Source organism: Alosa pseudoharengus, unplaced genomic scaffold (genome assembly GCF_046254945.1).
Source record: "Alosa pseudoharengus isolate Yale_2024_CS ecotype anadromous, Long Island Sound unplaced genomic scaffold, YU_APseudo_1.1 YU_APseudo_1.1_scf_8, whole genome shotgun sequence".
NCBI classification, from domain to species: domain Eukaryota; kingdom Metazoa; phylum Chordata; class Actinopteri; order Clupeiformes; family Clupeidae; genus Alosa; species Alosa pseudoharengus.
The window spans coordinates 3,961,134-3,978,633 of record NW_027468870.1 but is presented as its reverse complement, the minus strand read 5'-3'; the positions used below and the strand labels follow the sequence as shown (position 1 = coordinate 3,978,633).

The window sequence follows — 17,500 nt, the reverse complement described above, 5'->3', positions numbered from 1 at the left end:
TCCTCTCCTCTCTCCTCCTCCTCTCCTCTCCTCCTCTCCTCCTCCTCTCTTCTCTCCTCCTCTCCTCTCCTCCTCCTCCTCCTCCTCCTCTCCTCCTCCTCTCCTCTCTCCTCCTCCTCCTCTCCTCTCCTCCTCCTCTCTTCTCTCCTCCTCTCCTCTCCTCCCTCTCCTCTCCTCCTTCTCCTCCTCTCCTCTCCTCCTCTCCTCTCCTCCTCCTCCTCTCCTCCTCCTCCTCCTCCTCTCTCCATGCGGGGGCTCAGAATGCGTAGGGCCCCACGTAGATGAAGAGGCGTAGGGAGGAGCTGGTCTGGTAGCTCAGCAGTGGGTTCAGCGACACCATCTCCAGATCCAGCACCAACTCTCTGGGTCCAGTCACCGGCCGCGCCAGGACCAGCATGGCGCTGATGTTGTTGATTTGCTGGATTGGACACAGATGGGGGGTCAACTGGACTGACAACACACTACTAATACTTGCACTAGTACTCTATAGGACAGTATACTGTGTGTGTGTGTGTGTGTGTGTGTGTGTGTTGTCCATACCCTGATGTAGAACTCTGCGTGCTCGTCCCCAGAGCGGATGCGGAAGCTGTTGAGGGCTCCTGGATAGACGCTGGTGGCCTGGATCTGGAAGATGTCCGAGGGCACGGAACGCTCCGACGTGATGCTCATGTAGCGCTGCACCACGGAGAACGGCACGTCCCGACATTCCGGCTTCGTCGAGGGACACACACACCGGCTAGTGAGAGAGACGGAGAGAGAGAGAGAGAGATAATATATATAATATATATGTGTGTGTGTGTGTGTGTGTGTGTGTGTGTGTGTGCGCGTGCGTGTGTGTGTGTGTGTGTGTGTGTGTGTAATTGAGAGGTGGGCTGCTGTTTTGACCTGTATATGGACACTTGCTACTATTCCAAACTATTGAAATATCAACCATTGGTAGATCTCATTCACCAATTGGATACAACTGGATACAACTGTAAACTAGTAACCCTGGTATTTGGAAGTTTAGGCCATGTCCATAAGAATGTGGTCAGGGTGTGTGTGTGTGTGTGTGTGAGTTTAGGCCATGTCCATAAGAATGTGGTCAGGGTGTGTGTGTGTGTGTGTGTGAGTTTAGGCCATGTCCATAAGAATGTGGTCAGGGTGTGTGTGTGTGTGTGTGAGTTTAGGCCATGTCCATAAGAATGTGGTCAGGGTGTGTGTGTGTGTGTGTTTGAGTTTAGGCCATGTCCATAAGAATGTGGTCAGGGTGTGTGTGTGTGTGTGTGTGAGTTTAGGCCATGTCCATTATAATGTGGTCAGGGGGATGCAGTTAGGGGGGCTGCAAAAAGACTTGCAAAATTCTGCTCTGTTTCAGCCATTATAGGAAGCTTGCAAATATGGAGACAGAGATGTTTTGTTGATCCTTAATGTGCTGAGTATTATAAATGGAAGGACCTGTAAAAGCATGAGAGCCATGTAGACCTGCCACCTTATTAATGACTCTTCCCAGAGTATTTGGATCTTGTTTTCCTTGCTTGCCTTTCAGATCCAAATAAAAGCATTCAAATGTGTGTGTGTGTGTGTGTGTGTGTGTGTGTGTGTGTGTGTGTGTGTGTGTAATTGAGCTTTGGCCATAATGTTACTGAAATGTTCATGATGATACAACTTCCTTGACTTGACAATTGAGAGAGAGGGAGAAAAAAGGAGAGAGAGAGAGAGAGAGAAGGAGAGAGAGAGAGAAGGAGAGAGAGAAAAGAAAGATTGAAAAAAGTTGGAAATAGAGAAATGTCAGGAAGTGTCAGTAAGTCAGATCCACGTGTGTATATGTGAGAGAATGTGTGTGGGTGTGTGTGTGTGTGTGTGTATATGTGAGAGAATGTGTGTGGGTGTGTGTGTGTGTGTGTATATGTGAGAGAATGTGTGTGTGTGTGTGTGTGTGTGTGTGTGTATATGTGAGAGAATGTGTGTGTGTGTGTGTGTGTATGTGAGAGAATGTGTGTGGGTGTGTGTGTGTGTATATGTGAGAGAATGTGTGTGTGTGTGTGTGTGTGTGTGTGTGTGTGTATGTGAGAGTATGTGTGTGTGTGTGTGTGTGTGTGTGTGTGTGTGTGTGTGTGTATGTGAGAGAATGTGTGTGGGTGTGTGAGTGAGAGAGATAGTAAGAGAGAAAGTGTGTGTCAGAGAAAGAGAGTGTGTGTGTATGAAAGAGAGGTTGTGTGTGTGTGTGTGTGTGTGTGTGTGTGTGCGCTCCGGTTGCTCTGCTAACACATGCATAACACGAGCAAAGACTGCAGACCAACACCTCTGTAACAGTGTTATCACACACTGTACTCATAGCCCACAGAGTGGTATGTGTGTGTGTGTGTGTGTGTGTGTGTGTGTGTGTGTATGTGTGTGTGTGTGTGTGTGTCTGAGACTTGTGTGACTTGCGTGTGTGTGTGCATATGACTGTGTCTTTGTATCTCTCTGTGTGTGCGTGTGTGTGTGTGTGTGTGTGTGTGTGTGTGTGTCTGAGATTTGTGTGTGACTTGCGTGTGTGTGTGCATATGACTCTGTGGGCTCTATCTTCCGTCCCGGCGCAATTGACTTTGTATACTCGCGCGTTTGTCTTTCCTATTTTGCAGTCAGCGCATATTGGAATTTTCCCTCCACAGGTACATGCCTGTAAATTAGGGAATTCGATTGCGCCCACGGAGGCGGTTCAGCAAAAAGACGGGGCGTGTTCCGGCGCAAACGTTCACTGTTGATATTTTGCAGTTTCAGAAAACAATTCCGCCACAGACCGGGAACTCCCGGGTCTAAAGTCTGTGGCGAAAATGCAGATGCTATTTTAAGGGCGCATGCATGACCACAGGCCTGCATGAATGAATGCGTTGCACACCAATCTACAGACACCCCCGTGCACAGACGGAAACATTCAAAGCCTTGATAATATTAGTCCATTTCCCGGTTTTGTTCGTGCATTGGTGACCTAAATATTTAGTAGCCTATAAAGTACAACATCTACATGCAATATCTTTACAACAACGCCTAATTACAACCTATTAATCTGGACAACTTTATAGGCTACAGCCCTATAAAGGCTAAAGTTACTTTTAGTTTTGTTCCAATTTACCGTTGTGTAAGGTTTTAAGCACCATAATTTTGCCTACCTTGTTGTAGCCCATCTGAAATAACTCCAAGCTTTGCTATGTTCCCTCCATCCTTTCGTTATTTTCAAAAAACGTTTTATATCCATGATGGCCTTGAAGTCTTGAGTTAGTGAATTAGCTTAAATCAGCTTTTCATGTGCTGTTAACCAGCAACAGATAGTACAAGAAAGCAGCAAGTATGGTTACAATTTCTGTACAATTTCTGTAGTTGCTGCATCCATTCATTGTTATTCTCTCTCCTGCTCAAATAAATGTTGTGCGTGAATTAAGTTGATGATAATGTGTTTACAAACTCTGCTTTACAGAAAATATTGTAAATAGTCTACTGTCACGCAGTTAATGAGATACTGTGCAGAGTTGAAAGTTAGGTCAACTTAAACGAAGCCCTTGCTTGGCCACCTGTGCTGCGCAACGCACACTTAGCTCCTCTCATCTATACAATGTAGTTCCCATTTCTGTAAACCATACATAATTTCAAAGAAAAATATTACCACTCGAGGGAAATCAGTGTGGTGTCCATGTGAAAAAATAGGCATAAATCTAGCGTACACATTTTCACGAATCACTGATGTGTTGATGACATAAATTAGGAAATGTTAGAGGACTTAAGGAGACGTGATGTTGAACTGCATGCCGATGCCATTTAACCCAAATGCCCCAGCGGCAGCACGGGAGAGAAGAGATTAACTGACGGAAGATATGCATTGTCTATAGAGAGGTAATGTTAGATTACATTGTACATTGCAAATATATCACCATGCATTCATAACCTCGTGATTCAGTGAGAATGATCCTGTTGGATTCACGATCGTTTTGCGTTGTGTTTTAGTTCTGATGTCTGTATTGAAGATGGTCAATAAAGCTTGACGGCTGGATCAGGATCGGTGATCAAAATAATTTATTGTAGATGGTACATCACTCACTAACCGAGCACAGGCTAAGTCTCAAACAGTAAAACTGCACAGAGTCTAACAGGTGTGGTAGTTAGTAGAAGCGGGCTGCTGCTGAGCGTCTTGGCATAAGATGCTCCCCGAGTCGCTTCCTCGATCCGTCTCGAAGTCCAAACCTGAGACAAAGCCTGTTATACTAAAATCATATCAACGTAAATCATGCCAACGTGGAAGGTACCAACCACTGTACAAAACCCGGCCCTGGCCAGATGGAGATACTAGCCCGAATAGGCAGACATGCTGTCTCCCTCGGCCCATGTTATCACTGATGTTCCTCAGATGTTCCTAAACATCGGCCTGTATGACCTTCCTGCTGGTACACAGGCCTAAGGCACAGTTATGTACAATAATATGAACCTCTCCCTGTTGTATACTACACACAGTAACACAAAAGTAACACAGATGAACACATCAGAATACATACAGAAATACCCCAGATTTCTACAGTCCCCCCTCTTGATCAATTAAAAAACACAGATTTTTATAGATCATACAAAACAAATAAAAGGAGTCTGATGTGGTCTAAAGAACAGAGGACAAACCAAGACAAGATTACTTCTCTAGCACTTTGAAAAAGGAAAAAGTGCCGGTGTCTTAAAAGAAAACATAATAACTGATTTTGTTCCGGAGGATTGTCTTACACATAAAAAGAAATTAAAAAGGAAAGGAATCAAACCCACATCCCCGGTTCATCCCGAGGCTGGGCAGGAGGTACTCTAACAGGGGCCATCTTGGAGTGGTAGTGGTGGCACGCTTGATGATACACAACACCACTTGGATAGCTAAGTAGATGACAAAGATGGGAATGAGCAGGGGCAAAATTAACTGGACAATCTGAGCAAACAGGGAGCCACCCCAGCTACTCAACCAACCTCCCAGGGACCAGCTACCATTATCCCGCTTAAGCTGCTGCACGTTGGCGTAAATATCTTTGATGTAATTGGAGACATTAACGGTCGAGTCAGGCACATAAGTACAGCATTCCTGTCCAATCAGAGCACAAGCACCTCCCTTACTGGCCAAAACCACGTCCAGGCAGAGCCTATTCTGAAGGGCAACCTGTCTTACTGCATACAGTTCCCGTTCAATGTCTGAAAGAGCGCGTGCAGTGTCATTAGCTACTACATCAACAATGTGTACCAGATCTCTAATCTCATCAAGCGCCACAGTTAGGCCATAAGTTGGAATTAAAGCGGCAAAGAATCTCTGTGTCGGGGTTGCGACAATACTGTGACCCCCAAAAGCGTCACGCTTAGTCCTAGGGTGTATAGATGTTGACTCACCCACCAAATGTTCCCTCTCCACAATCCTCACAGCTGGAACAACATAAGCTAAATAACAGGAGCCTTGCCAATTAGGGGGAAGATAGGAATATGCATACTGTCCACACACAACATATGGGCAGATGCTCTGACCTACCACCGACCGTCCACTCTTGTCGGCCACCCAACAGATCACACCACGTGGGGCATAACTCAATTTAAGCTTAGTAGGGGGCCCTCCGACCCATGGAGGATTTGGAAAAATGTCATCAGGGGAACCATTTGTAGTACTGTTAAAGGCTGCTACATACTCTGGGATGGTAAAGGGGATGGCTATGTAAGGATACACTTCAGAGGCAGATGGCATTAACCCGCATACCCAACACGAATGCTTACGCTTGGCCTGGGCCAACCCATGAGCCGTCTTCAGGAAAGTGTTGTCCTTGTGCACATCATGATGGCTGTCATACAGAGTATCAGTAACAATAACCAGGTGACACAGGATAACAGCACAACAAAACAACATTTTCGGTGACATTTTCAGATGATAAAGGAGACACACAAGAACAGTTACACAACACAGAATTCAGTGAGCTGATCGCTGTTAGAGAATGATGGAGTTGAGGATTCCTTCGGGAAACAGAGTCTTTTTGGGGAGAAGTGCAGGAGACCGGCAGGCAACAGTTCAGTTCAGAGGCAAAGTCTCTGTCCCAGATGTTGTCTGTGGCTCCCGGCAACCTCATAGGCACATGTGGAGTGAAAAGAAAGAGCAGTATCAGTTGAAGGATAGTCATGAAAACAATAGTATATATAATCATCTATTATAGGGGTGTAGCAACCTCCCAACCCTGGTCCCCCAGTGAGTCCCCGGTTAACCCGTTGCTGCGTGTTCAGCTCCCTTACGGGTGTCCCCAGAAACCAACCTCTAGAACCAGGACTACAGGATTACTCCCCCCTCTTGATCTAGCTTAACTGTAATCATTCTCAAAAATCGGCAATTGTAATTGTATCCTCAGATTAAACATTTCATATATCAGTAATCACACATATTTAATCATCAAAATCAATTATAAGACTTATCTAAGTCTATAACTTTTCATAACATGAGTTTGTGTCAAGAAGAGTCCACTACCACAACACTCTGAGCATGTTCGGATTCTCAAAGGAAAGATTCTACCCTCGGATCCCTAACCTTTCATTTCTCCTGACGTCATAAATTCCCTATCATAATGAAAGTCTCCCGTGAATCTTCCCCCCTCTAGTTCACACCTCACCCCTAAAAGAAGATTGGCGAAAACTCAGATAGAATTCGTACCCTCCCCAAGTGCGTCATGTTTCAGGCGGTTCTATTAGTTTGCAATGGCTCGCATGTATCCACTTTTCTCTCACCCTGGACCTTCACTGCCAACTGTGTTATCAACAAAATCTGATATGGCCCATCGTACTTTGCCCCTAGCGCTAACCTTTGGGGCTTGTGAACCATCACCCACTGACCTGGCACTAGAGAGTGCCCACCTTCCGGAGGGTCTCCCCACGCCTCTTTCACTTGATTAGCCGCTGTCTGGACCGCTTCTGTCAATTGCACACAGTAGTTCAGCATTGCATCTGATGTCAGGTGGATGTCGGCTTTCCTCAGATCAATCGTGCCTGGTGCAGAGAAAGGCCTGCCAGTCACGATCTCAAATGGGCTGAGTCCTGTGTCTCTGTTGCTTGTAGCACGCATGCTACACAGGGCTGTTGGTAAGGCGTCCACCCAAGGAATGCCTTCTTGATGTTTCTTGGCCAGTCGTTCCTTCAACGTCCGGTTGGCTCTCTCCACCTGCCCAGAGGATTCTGGGTGGTAAGGGCAGTTCAGGGACCATTGCACATTCAGCATGCGGGCCACCTCGGCGCAGACTGCTCCAGTGAAGTGTGTTCCGTTGTCTGAGCAGATCTGTTCTGGCAAACCGTATCGGGGAATGATGTCTTTCACAAGGACTTTGGCAGTGTGTAGTGCAGTTCCGGATCGTGCAGGGAACGCCTCGATCCACCTAGAGAACTTGCACAGAACAATCAGAACGTCGCGATAGCCTTTGCACTTTGGAAGAGTGATGTAATCTATCTGAAGAACTCTGAAAGGCCCTGGTGGAGCAGGTGTTTTCAATGTTGGCAGCTTGACCTTTCTGTCGTGGTTGTTTTGCCGACAGGTGGCACACCGCTTGACGATGTCCCTGTCCGTTGCTGTGAACTTTGGGGCCCACCAGACCTGTATGAATCTGTTCCTCATCTTTTCCACTCCCACGTGTCCAAGTGAATGAATTTGCGTCGCCAGGTATGGCAGAAGACTTTCTGGAGCCACTGTTCGTGTTCCAAACCTCCACAGGTTGTCGTCATGGAGCTTCGCCGCATTTTCAATCCAAGTCCACTTCTCTTCTCGGCTAGCGCTGTTCTGCATGTCTTTGATGTTGGCCAAACTTTCCCGTTTTCCCTCTTCAGATGTTTCCTTGACCTTCTTTGTCATTCTCATCATGCATTTCTCGTCGTCATTTTCAAAAATGTTCCTGTTACCGTTAGATCCGTCCGTGTTTCCATTTCCGTGTCCATTCTCGTTAGTCGTTTCGTTATCCCCCCCCTCTCTTTTTCTTGCGGCTGTTCTTGACACCGCATCCGCCATTGCATTGCCTCTTGCTTCAATGGTGTCTTGCCTTGTATGTGACTTTACTTTGATCACTGCCAGGTCTTTTGGCAGCTGCATTGCATCCAACAATTCTGCCACAAGCTGTCCATTCTTGATGGGACTTTGTTTCACACACGGAGGTGGTTTTCCAGTCAGTCTGACGGGTTCCATTTCCAACAGTCCACAGTCATTCTTTCCCCTAGCCCATGCTGGATGTTCCAGGAGATCCTCTCTTTTTAGCCTTCTCAGGTTCCACAAGACTTCTCCATCTCCTTCTCCAATGGCTATGGTGACTGGGGCTGTCTGCTTCAGACTGCATTTTTCTCCGGTTGGTCCACCAGCTGTCTTGATGATGCCTGACAGAGGTATTTCGTGTTTCTTCAATAGGTCGGAAATGTTGGATGAAAAGACTGTAAGTTCAGCACCAGTATCAATCAAGAATTCAATTTCGATGTGTTCTTCACGCAAGGCAGTAGCATAGAGGGTGTTATCGGTTCTCGCTGGTTGGTAAAGCACAGACACGCCGTCGGTGGTGGCTACTGTGCGCACAGGGCATATGAGTGCCTCGTCAGCTGACTCATCCCCGGCATCCCAGTCCTCCATCGCTGGCCTGGTTTTCATTGTCTTAGGCCTTGTTACCGGAGCAGTCGCTCCCTGGGCAGCATTGGATGTAGATGCCCCATCATTCACTGGTGCAGGTGGGGGTGGGTGAGGTAAAGAGTTGACAGGTGGGGGCGGGGGTGGTGGTTGTGGTCGGGTAGGGAAAGAGTTGACAGGTGGGTGAGGTGGGTATGGGCTTGTAGCCAGTGGCATTGGTAACAACAATAGAGGAGGAGGTACTGAAGCTATGGCTAGTGGCTGTTGATAGCCATACTGGAGTGGAGCAGTTTGATGATGGTTGGTTGCAGACGTTCTTCCTTGTCTTTGTGGATTGTAGAAAGCAGTGGCTGCTGATGGGGCCAGAATGATTTGTTTCGTGTCACCTGCTGGCTGTTGATCAGGTGGGGTTCCCATAACAGCAGCATTCTGTCCAATGAAGCTGTCTTTATCAATGTCCACTGCACTTCTAGATGTCTCCACCATGGCATATGGCGCTGTTGAGTCCAAGTCAGGCAGAGTCGGTTTGAGGCGGGTGCTTGGTTGCCTGTTGCGACCCCCGCCCACAATAGGTGCCGGGGTGTATGGGAGGAGTTGGCTCCTCCCCATTGAGTGGGCCTCTGAGACCACTCCTCTTCGCCTCATTTCACTCTGTTCTGGCAACACATCTGCTTCCATGAGTTGCTCCTCCAAATCACGTCTTTCAGTCTCTGTTCTCCAAATCCTGTCTCGGATCTCTAATTCCAACTTCTCTAATGTCCTTTGTAATTTTTTCTCAAATTTGCCAAATTGTAATTTCACTGCCATCCAATCTGACACATAGGCCTGCAACTTAGTTTTCCTACCAAGACCCATATCTGGATTGTGCTAATATCAATTAATATTAAATTGTACTATGTGTTTCGTGCAGTGACGTGATCCTTTATTTAAACTTTTAACTTAAATTTGTCAGTAGTGTGTGATGTTTTAGTGCCAACTTTTGCGATTCTGCTTTGGCCAAAGAAAAAAAAGAACCTCTCTCTCTCTCTGTCCTTCTCCTTTTTTTCCACACACACTCACACACACACGCTCGCTGCTCCCGCCAGGGAAAAGAAAACACTCTCTCTTTATCTCTCTCGTTCAGTAAACTGGCACTTGGTAAATTATTTTACTCACAGCATGAAGCCACAACAATAAATTTCACCAGTGTCAGTTCCACTTAACTCAGACTATTTCCTTTCTCCCAAAAACCGGCTGGACAACGACAACAATTAATGTCTCACTCACACCTTTAACAATCTCTCGTTAAATTCACAGTTGACCAAGTCAACAAAAACATAGGTTGGAAACCCTATCCCACTTTTCAATTACTGCACAACCAAAACACCCCCCTCTGGTGATTTCGTCTCCTCTCTGTATCACTGTAACGCTAAGTTTAGTCCTAGGCCATTAAACTAAACAAAGACCTTGAGAAACAACCACACAGTTCACTTCAGCAACAATGACTGTAGCAACAGTAACTCCTTCTATTTTCTCTTCGGCACCCGCACAGCATTTATCACAAAACCCACACAGCTTAGCATGTAATGGCAGTACAGAAAAAGAAAAGCTTTAATCCCCCAAGCTTGTCCGTAGTTAATCGATTACTTCTTTTAATTCGTTCACGAATCTATTCCAATTACCCAAAATATGTGTACACTTTAACCGTTTACTTTTTATCAGAAAACTTCTTATATCCAATGACATCTAGAGCTCATCAATCATTGATATAGGTATATAGGTATGTTACTTGTCAAAACACTTAATGACACAAACTTCAATACTCTCATTAATGTGCAGCTTTAAATCAAAAAAATTCTAATTTACTCCCTAAATTATGTCTATTTTTTAACTTTACTCTTGGTTCTTTTCACGCACAGAGGAGAAAAAACTCTTTGCTTTCACCTGGTCAGAGTTTCTTCACTGCGGCGGGTGCACACGCACACAGCGTCCTCCCTCTTGGTAGGCTTCCAGCTGGGGTTGGTCACGTCAGCCTGGGGCCCAAAATAGACTCTTCTAACAGATGTGAAGTTTCAAAATCTGCCCTCGAAGTCTGTTTGAACCCGAAGTCTGTTTGAACCCGAAGACTCAATCTGACCTCGCCGAATGGATGTCCTCGTCTTCCCCCTCCTCTTGCGTTCGGGTCACGGAAACCAAATGTTGGATTCACGATCGTTTTGCGTTGTGTTTTAGTTCTGATGTCTGTATTGAAGATGGTCAATAAAGCTTGACGGCTGGATCAGGATCGGTGATCAAAATAATTTATTGTAGATGGTACATCACTCACTAACCGAGCACAGGCTAAGTCTCAAACAGTAAAACTGCACAGAGTCTAACAGGTGTGGTAGTTAGTAGAAGCGGGCTGCTGCTGAGCGTCTTGGCATAAGATGCTCCCCGAGTCGCTTCCTCGATCCGTCTCGAAGTCCAAACCTGAGACAAAGCCTGTTATACTAAAATCATATCAACGTAAATCATGCCAACGTGGAAGGTACCAACCACTGTACAAAACCCGGCCCTGGCCAGATGGAGATACTAGCCCGAATAGGCAGACATGCTGTCTCCCTCGGCCCATGTTATCACTGATGTTCCTCAGATGTTCCTAAACATCGGCCTGTATGACCTTCCTGCTGGTACACAGGCCTAAGGCACAGTTATGTACAATAATATGAACCTCTCCCTGTTGTATACTACACACAGTAACACAAAAGTAACACAGATGAACACATCAGAATACATACAGAAATACCCCAGATTTCTACAATCCCAAAACATGGGAAAGTATGTCTTTGTGACAATTCTGTATTACATTTTGTCAAGATGAAAAATCAATAGCTAACTGTTCCCAACTGAACAGTGATTATAGCCCTGTGAACGCTCCTGGCTGCGCCTGGCAAATACGCCACCATAATAGCAATCAGCTATGGAACAAGCGTGCCTGTTGTTAAAGGGAATGTGAGATGACGCTCTGATTGGTTTATTGCACGTTACGCCCAAACCACACCCATGATTAATGTAGCTACTTCAGACAACCCCATTTTAGATTTGCGTCGGGCGCAACAGTCAATATCCCACCGGTAAAATAGCATCAGCGCCCAAGATCCGCCCACAAAGTCACTTGCGTTTTGCGCGAAGACACTTCCGTTTCAGACCATTAAAATAGGGCCCTGTGTGTGTGTGTGTGTGTGTGTGTGTGTGTGTGTGTGATCCTCACCTTTCAGACACCTGCACATAGGGCTCCAGGCAGCGGTTGTTGTCCACACACCTGTAGCCTCCGTGGATGTTCACACACAACTGGCCCTCCCCACACTGCTGTGACCCAGTGTCACACTCATTTATGTCTGTGTACAGCACATCAAATATTAGTAAGAGACTATGTTGCATAACTAAGGTTTCTTGCACAGCTAAGCTGAGGCCAGCCATTCTGTAACGTGTTTCATTCACACACACACACACACACACACACACACACACACACACACACACACAGAATGATACAATCTATGACTCAAAATGATCAGACAAACTGCACTATGTTCAACACACTAGATACACACGCCCCCCCCCCCACACACACCCACATGCACGCACACACACCCACACACACACACACACACACACACACACACGCCCACACACACACACACACACACACACACACACACACATAATACCAGGGTGTTGTGGCATGTTGGCACTTTGGGTACTCAGACACACACACCCATAAATGGAACCATGAGAACATGACAAATAAAGAACTATATAAAGACGTGACAGAATCAGACAAATATGTGACTAAATCATGAGAACTATACAGAAAAAAAAGAGGCAGAACCTTCGGAATATGTAGCACCATTGCATCTGACAGTAGCCTTACGGACATATGACTGAACCCTAAAAATATATTACAGAACCTTGAGGATATATGACAAAACTTTAAGAATATATGATAGAACGGTAAGGATATATAACAGAACCTTAAGGATATATGACAGAACCTTAAGAATATATAACAAAACCTTATGGATATATGACGGAAGCTTAAGGTTGCGCAAGAGTAGGCCACTGCATATGAATTGAGTGTGTGTGACAAGCGCAGCTGGAGGTGTGTGTGGTGTGGTGTGGAGGTCTGTGTGGTGTGGTGTGTGTGGTGTGTGTGGTGTGTGTGGTGTGGTGTGTGTGGTGTGGTGTGGAGGTCTGTGTGGTGTGGTGTGTGTGGTGTGTGTGGTGTGGTGTGTGTGGTGTGGTGTGTGTGTGGTGTGTGTGGTGTGGTGTGTGTGTGGTGTGTGGTGTGTGTGGTGCGGTGTGTGTGGTGCGGTGTGTGTGGTGTAGTGTGTGTGTTGTGTGTGGTGTGGTGTGTGTGGTGTGGTGTGTGTGGAGGTGTGTGTGGAGGTGTGTGTGGTGTGGTGTGTGTGGTGTGTTTGGAGGTGTGTGTGGTGTGGTGTGTGTGGTGTGTGTGGTGTGTGTGGAGGTGTGTGTGGTGTGGTGTGTGTGTGGAGGTGTGTGTGGTGTGTGTGGTGTGTGTGTGGAGGTGTGTGTGGAGGTGTGTGTGGTGTGGTGTGTGTGGAGATGTGTGTGGTGTGGTGTGTGTGTGGTGTGTGTGATGTGTGTGGAGGTGTGTGTGTGTGGTGTGTGTGGTACGTGTGAGTGTGTGGTGTGGTGTGTCTGGTGTGTGTGGAGGTGTGTGTGGTGTGTGTGTGGTGCGTGTGATGTGTGTGTGGTGCGTGTGGAGGTGTGTGTGTGGTGTGTGGAGGTGTGTGGTGTGTGGAGGTGTGTGGTGTGTGGAGGTGTGTGTGGTGTGGTGTGTGTGGAGGTGTGTGTGGTGTGGTGTGTGTGGTGTGTGTGTGGTGTGTGTGTGGTGTGTGTGTGGTGTGTGGAGGTGTGTGTGGAGGTGTATGTGGTGTGGTGTGTGTGGAGGTGTGTGTGGTGTGTGTGGACTGTGTGTGGTGTGTGTGTGGTGTGTGTAGTGTGTGGAGGTGTGTGTGGTGTGGTGTGTGTGGAGGTGTGTGTGGTGTGTGTGGTGTGTGGAGGTGTGTGTGGTGCGGTGTGTGGTGTGTGTGGTGTGTGTGTTGTGTGTGGAGGTGTGTGGTGTGGTGTGTTTGGAGGTGTGTGTGGAGGTGTGTGTGGTGTGTGTGTTGTGTGTGGAGGTGTGTGTGGTGTGGTGTGTGTGGAGGTGTGTGGTGTGGTGTGTGTGGAGGTGTGTGTGGTGTGTGTGTGGTGTGTGTGTGGTGTGTGTGATGTGGTGTGTGGAGGTGTGTGTGGAGGTGTGTTTGGTGTGTGTGTGGTGTGTGTGGAGGTGTGTGGTGTGTGGAGGTGTGTGTGGTGTGGTGTGTGTGGAGGTGTGTGTGGTGTGGTGTGTGTGGAGGTGTGTGTGGTGTGTGTGTGGTGTGTGGAGGTGTGTGTGGAGGTGTGTGTGGTGTGTGTGTGGTGTGTGTGGTGTGTGTGTGGTGTGTGTAGTGTGTGGAGGTGTGTGTGGAGGTGTGTGTGGTGTGTGTGGAGGTGTGTGTGGTGTGGTGTGTGTGGAGGTGTGTGTGGAGGTGTGTTGTCTGTGGTGGTGTGTGTGGAGGTGTGTGTGGTGTGGTGTGTGTGGTGTGTGTGGAGGTGTGTGTGGTGTGTGTGTTGTGTGTGTGGTGTGGTGTGTGTGGAGGTGTGTGTGGTGTGGTGTGTGTGGTGTGTGTGGAGGTGTGTGTGTGGTGTGGTGTGTGGAGCTGTGTGGTGTGTAGAGGTGTGTGGAGGTGTGTGTGGTGTGGTGTGTGTGGAGGTGTGTGTGGTGTGGTGTGTGTGGTGTGTGTGGTGTGTGTGTGGTGTGTGTAGAGGTGTGTGTGGTGTGGTGTGTGTGGAGGTGTGTGTGGTGTGTGTGTGTGGTCTGTGTGTGGTGTGTGTGTGGCGTGTGTAGTGTGTGGAGGTGTGTGTTGAGGTGTGTGTGGTGTGTGTGGAGGTGTGTGTGGTGTCTGGAGGTGTGTTGTCTGTGGTGGTGTGTGTGGAGGTGTGTGTGGTGTGGTGTGTGTGGTGTTGTGTGTGGAGGTGTGTGTGGTGTGGTGTGTGTGGTGTGTGTGGTGTGGTGTGTGTGGAGGTGTGTGTGGTGTGTGTGGTGTGTGTGGAGGTGTGTGTGGTGTGTGTGGAGGTGTGTGTGGTGTGGTGTGTGTGGAGGTGTATGGTGTGGTGTGTGTGGAGGTGTGTGTGGTGTGTTGTGTCTGGAGGTGTGTGTGGTGTGGTGTGTGTGGAGGTGTGTGTTGTGTGTTTGTAGGTGTTTGCGGTGTGTGTGTGGTGTGTGTGTTTTATGTGTGGTGTGTGTGTGGTGTGTGGAGGTGTGTGTGGAGGTGTGTGTGGTGTGTGTGGAGGTGTGTGTGGTGTGTGTAGTGTGTGGAGGTGTGTGTGGAGGTGTGTGCGGTGTGGTGTGTGTGGAGGTGTGTGTGGTGTGTGGAGGTGTGTGTGGTGTATGTGTGGTGTGTGTGGAGGTGTGTGTGGTGTGTGTGGAGGTGTGTGTGGTGTGTGGAGGTGTGTTGTGTGTGGTGGTGTGTGTGGAGGTGTGTGTGGTGTGGTGTGTGTGGTGTGTGTGGTGTGTGTGGAGGTGTGTGTGATGTGTGTGTTGTGTGTGGAGGTGTGTGTGGTGTGGTGTGTGTGGAGGTGTATGGTGTGGTGTGTGTGGAGGTGTGTGGTGTGGTGTGTGTGGAGGTGTGTGTGGAGGTGTGTGTGGTGTGTGTGTTGTGTGTGGAGGTGTGTGTGGTGTGGTGTGTGTGTGGTGTGTGGAGGTGTGTGTGGTGTATGTGTGGTGTGTGTGGAGGTGTGTGTGGTGTGTGTGGAGGTGTGTGTGGTGTGTGTGGAGGTGTGTGTGGTGTGTGGAGGTGTGTTGTGTGTGGTGGTGTGTGTGGAGGTGTGTGTGGTGTGGTGTGTGTGGTGTGTGTGGAGGTGTGTGTGGTGTTTGTGTTGTGTGTGGAGGTGTGTGTGGTGTGGTGTGTGTGGAGGTGTATGGTGTGGTGTGTGTGGAGGTGTGTGTGGTGTGTGTGTTGTGTGTGGAGGTGTGTGTGGTGTGGTGTGTGTGGAGATGTGTGGTGTGGTGTGTGTAGGTGTGTGGTGTGGTGTGTGTGGAGGTGTGTGTGGTGTGGTGTGTGTGTGGTGTGTGTGGAGGTGTTTATGGTGTATGTGTGGTGTGTGGAGGTTTGTGGTGTGGTGTGTGTGGAGGTGTGTGGTGTGGTGTGTGTGGAGGTGTGTGTGGTGTATGTGTGGTGTGTGGAGGTGTGTGGTGTGGTGTGTGTGGAGGTGTGTGTGGTGTACGTGTGGTGTGTGGAGGTGTGTGGTGTGGTGTGTGTGGAGGTGTGTGTGGTGTATGTGTGGTGTGTGGAGGTGTGGTGTGTGTGGTGTGGTGAGGGGCGCTGGTCACCTTGGCAGAGGCGCGTGCCCAGGACCTCGTACCCCTCTGGGCACTGGCATGAGAAGCGTCCGGGCTCATTCACACACTGGAACTGGCACAGGTAGCTGGAGTAGCTGCACTCATCAATGTCTGAGGAGAACAGGGAGAGGCCTTAAGCACTTTCAAACACTTTTAAACACAATTCAACACTTTTAAACATGATTAAGCACTTTTAAACACAATTAAGCACAGTTAAACACAATTCAACACTTTTAAACACGATTAAACACTTTTACATACGATTAAACACAGTTAAACACAATTCATCACTTTTAAACACAATTAAACACTTTTACAAAGGATTAAACACAATTAAACACAATTACAGTTTTTATCTGAATGCTTAAACACAACTGTGCACAATAGCACAATTTCTAAAACTATTAATACTTACAGCAAAACCACTCACTGTGTTTGCAAAACTAAAAGCACAAACACTGCTTTGCACTCAGTTTGCAATTTTGTAACACACACTTTGCACAACTGTAGGCACAATTCACTACACTGTAAACACAACTCACTGCTTTACACTCAATTTCCAAATGATCAACACACTCCTAGCAAATCTATACACATGTGTGGCTATTATTTTCACTATTTTGCCAACTCTCTGGCACACTTTCTCATGTGAAAACTGTTTAAAGATAATTAGTTCACTTTGCAATTAGCCTAGGCACTATAAATACAGTTTTTTTCAACTGCTTACACACTAAATCTTTGCTTGTCACACAATTTTCTAAACATGTCTTCCAAACATCATAACCCCACACCAAATCTGCAAAACCATACACTAATTCTCAATGTTTGACTCAGTTTTTAATGTACTAAAACACATTTTGCCAAACACCACACACAATTTTCTACTTAACACACAAAAATCTAACAGGAAGTAACTTGATTTCGTTTTTCAAACACAACCCATCAAAATGCCACACTAAATCACCAGTGCTTCACTCTCTCTCTTCACATGTGTAAACACTCATTACTTTACGGAACACCATCCAATCTCTGCCTTAGTATAGGCCTATGAATACAGTAGATATACTCTATATGTAGGTATTGACCCTTTCAATCTGGCCCTAGAGGATTTCCGGTTGAAATGTTCAGAACCAATGCAGATATAATACTTTGAAAGGAATGTTCTACAAAACGTCGACTTTATGTACAGTAAAACTTGTCTTTTTTACTATATTTTTGTGTCTCCCCAAGTTACCATTAGCTCAATACATTTTTCTATAGACCTTTGAATACATACATAACCCCCCCCCCCCCCCACACACACACACACACATACATACAGACACACACACACACACACATAAACACACACACACACACACACACACACACACACACACACACACTTTATTTATTACTTTAATTTGATTACTGTAAGTCAGTCATTTCCATCTTAGGCAAAATCAATCAGTTTTTTCAGAACTCCATGTACATCTGGTGGTCATTGTCTTTTGCTT

General features: G+C 47.0%; 1 protein-coding gene across 1 annotated transcript in view; it reads right to left on the bottom strand.

Annotated features, from left to right (window-relative positions):
* Nucleotides 1-232: 232 nt before the first annotated feature.
* The window catches only part of efemp2b (EGF containing fibulin extracellular matrix protein 2b), a 24,443-nt gene continuing 7,175 nt past the window's right edge, over nucleotides 233-17,500 (bottom strand). Inside the window, exons 7-10 of the mRNA XM_076273581.1 lie at nucleotides 15,996-16,115; nucleotides 11,829-11,955; nucleotides 541-736; nucleotides 233-418 (exon numbers count right to left, since the gene is read on the bottom strand). Of these exons, the coding sequence (XP_076129696.1) occupies nucleotides 257-418; nucleotides 541-736; nucleotides 11,829-11,955; nucleotides 15,996-16,115 (605 nt within the window). The 3' untranslated portion in view covers nucleotides 233-256. The remainder of the gene's footprint in view (nucleotides 419-540; nucleotides 737-11,828; nucleotides 11,956-15,995; nucleotides 16,116-17,500) is intronic.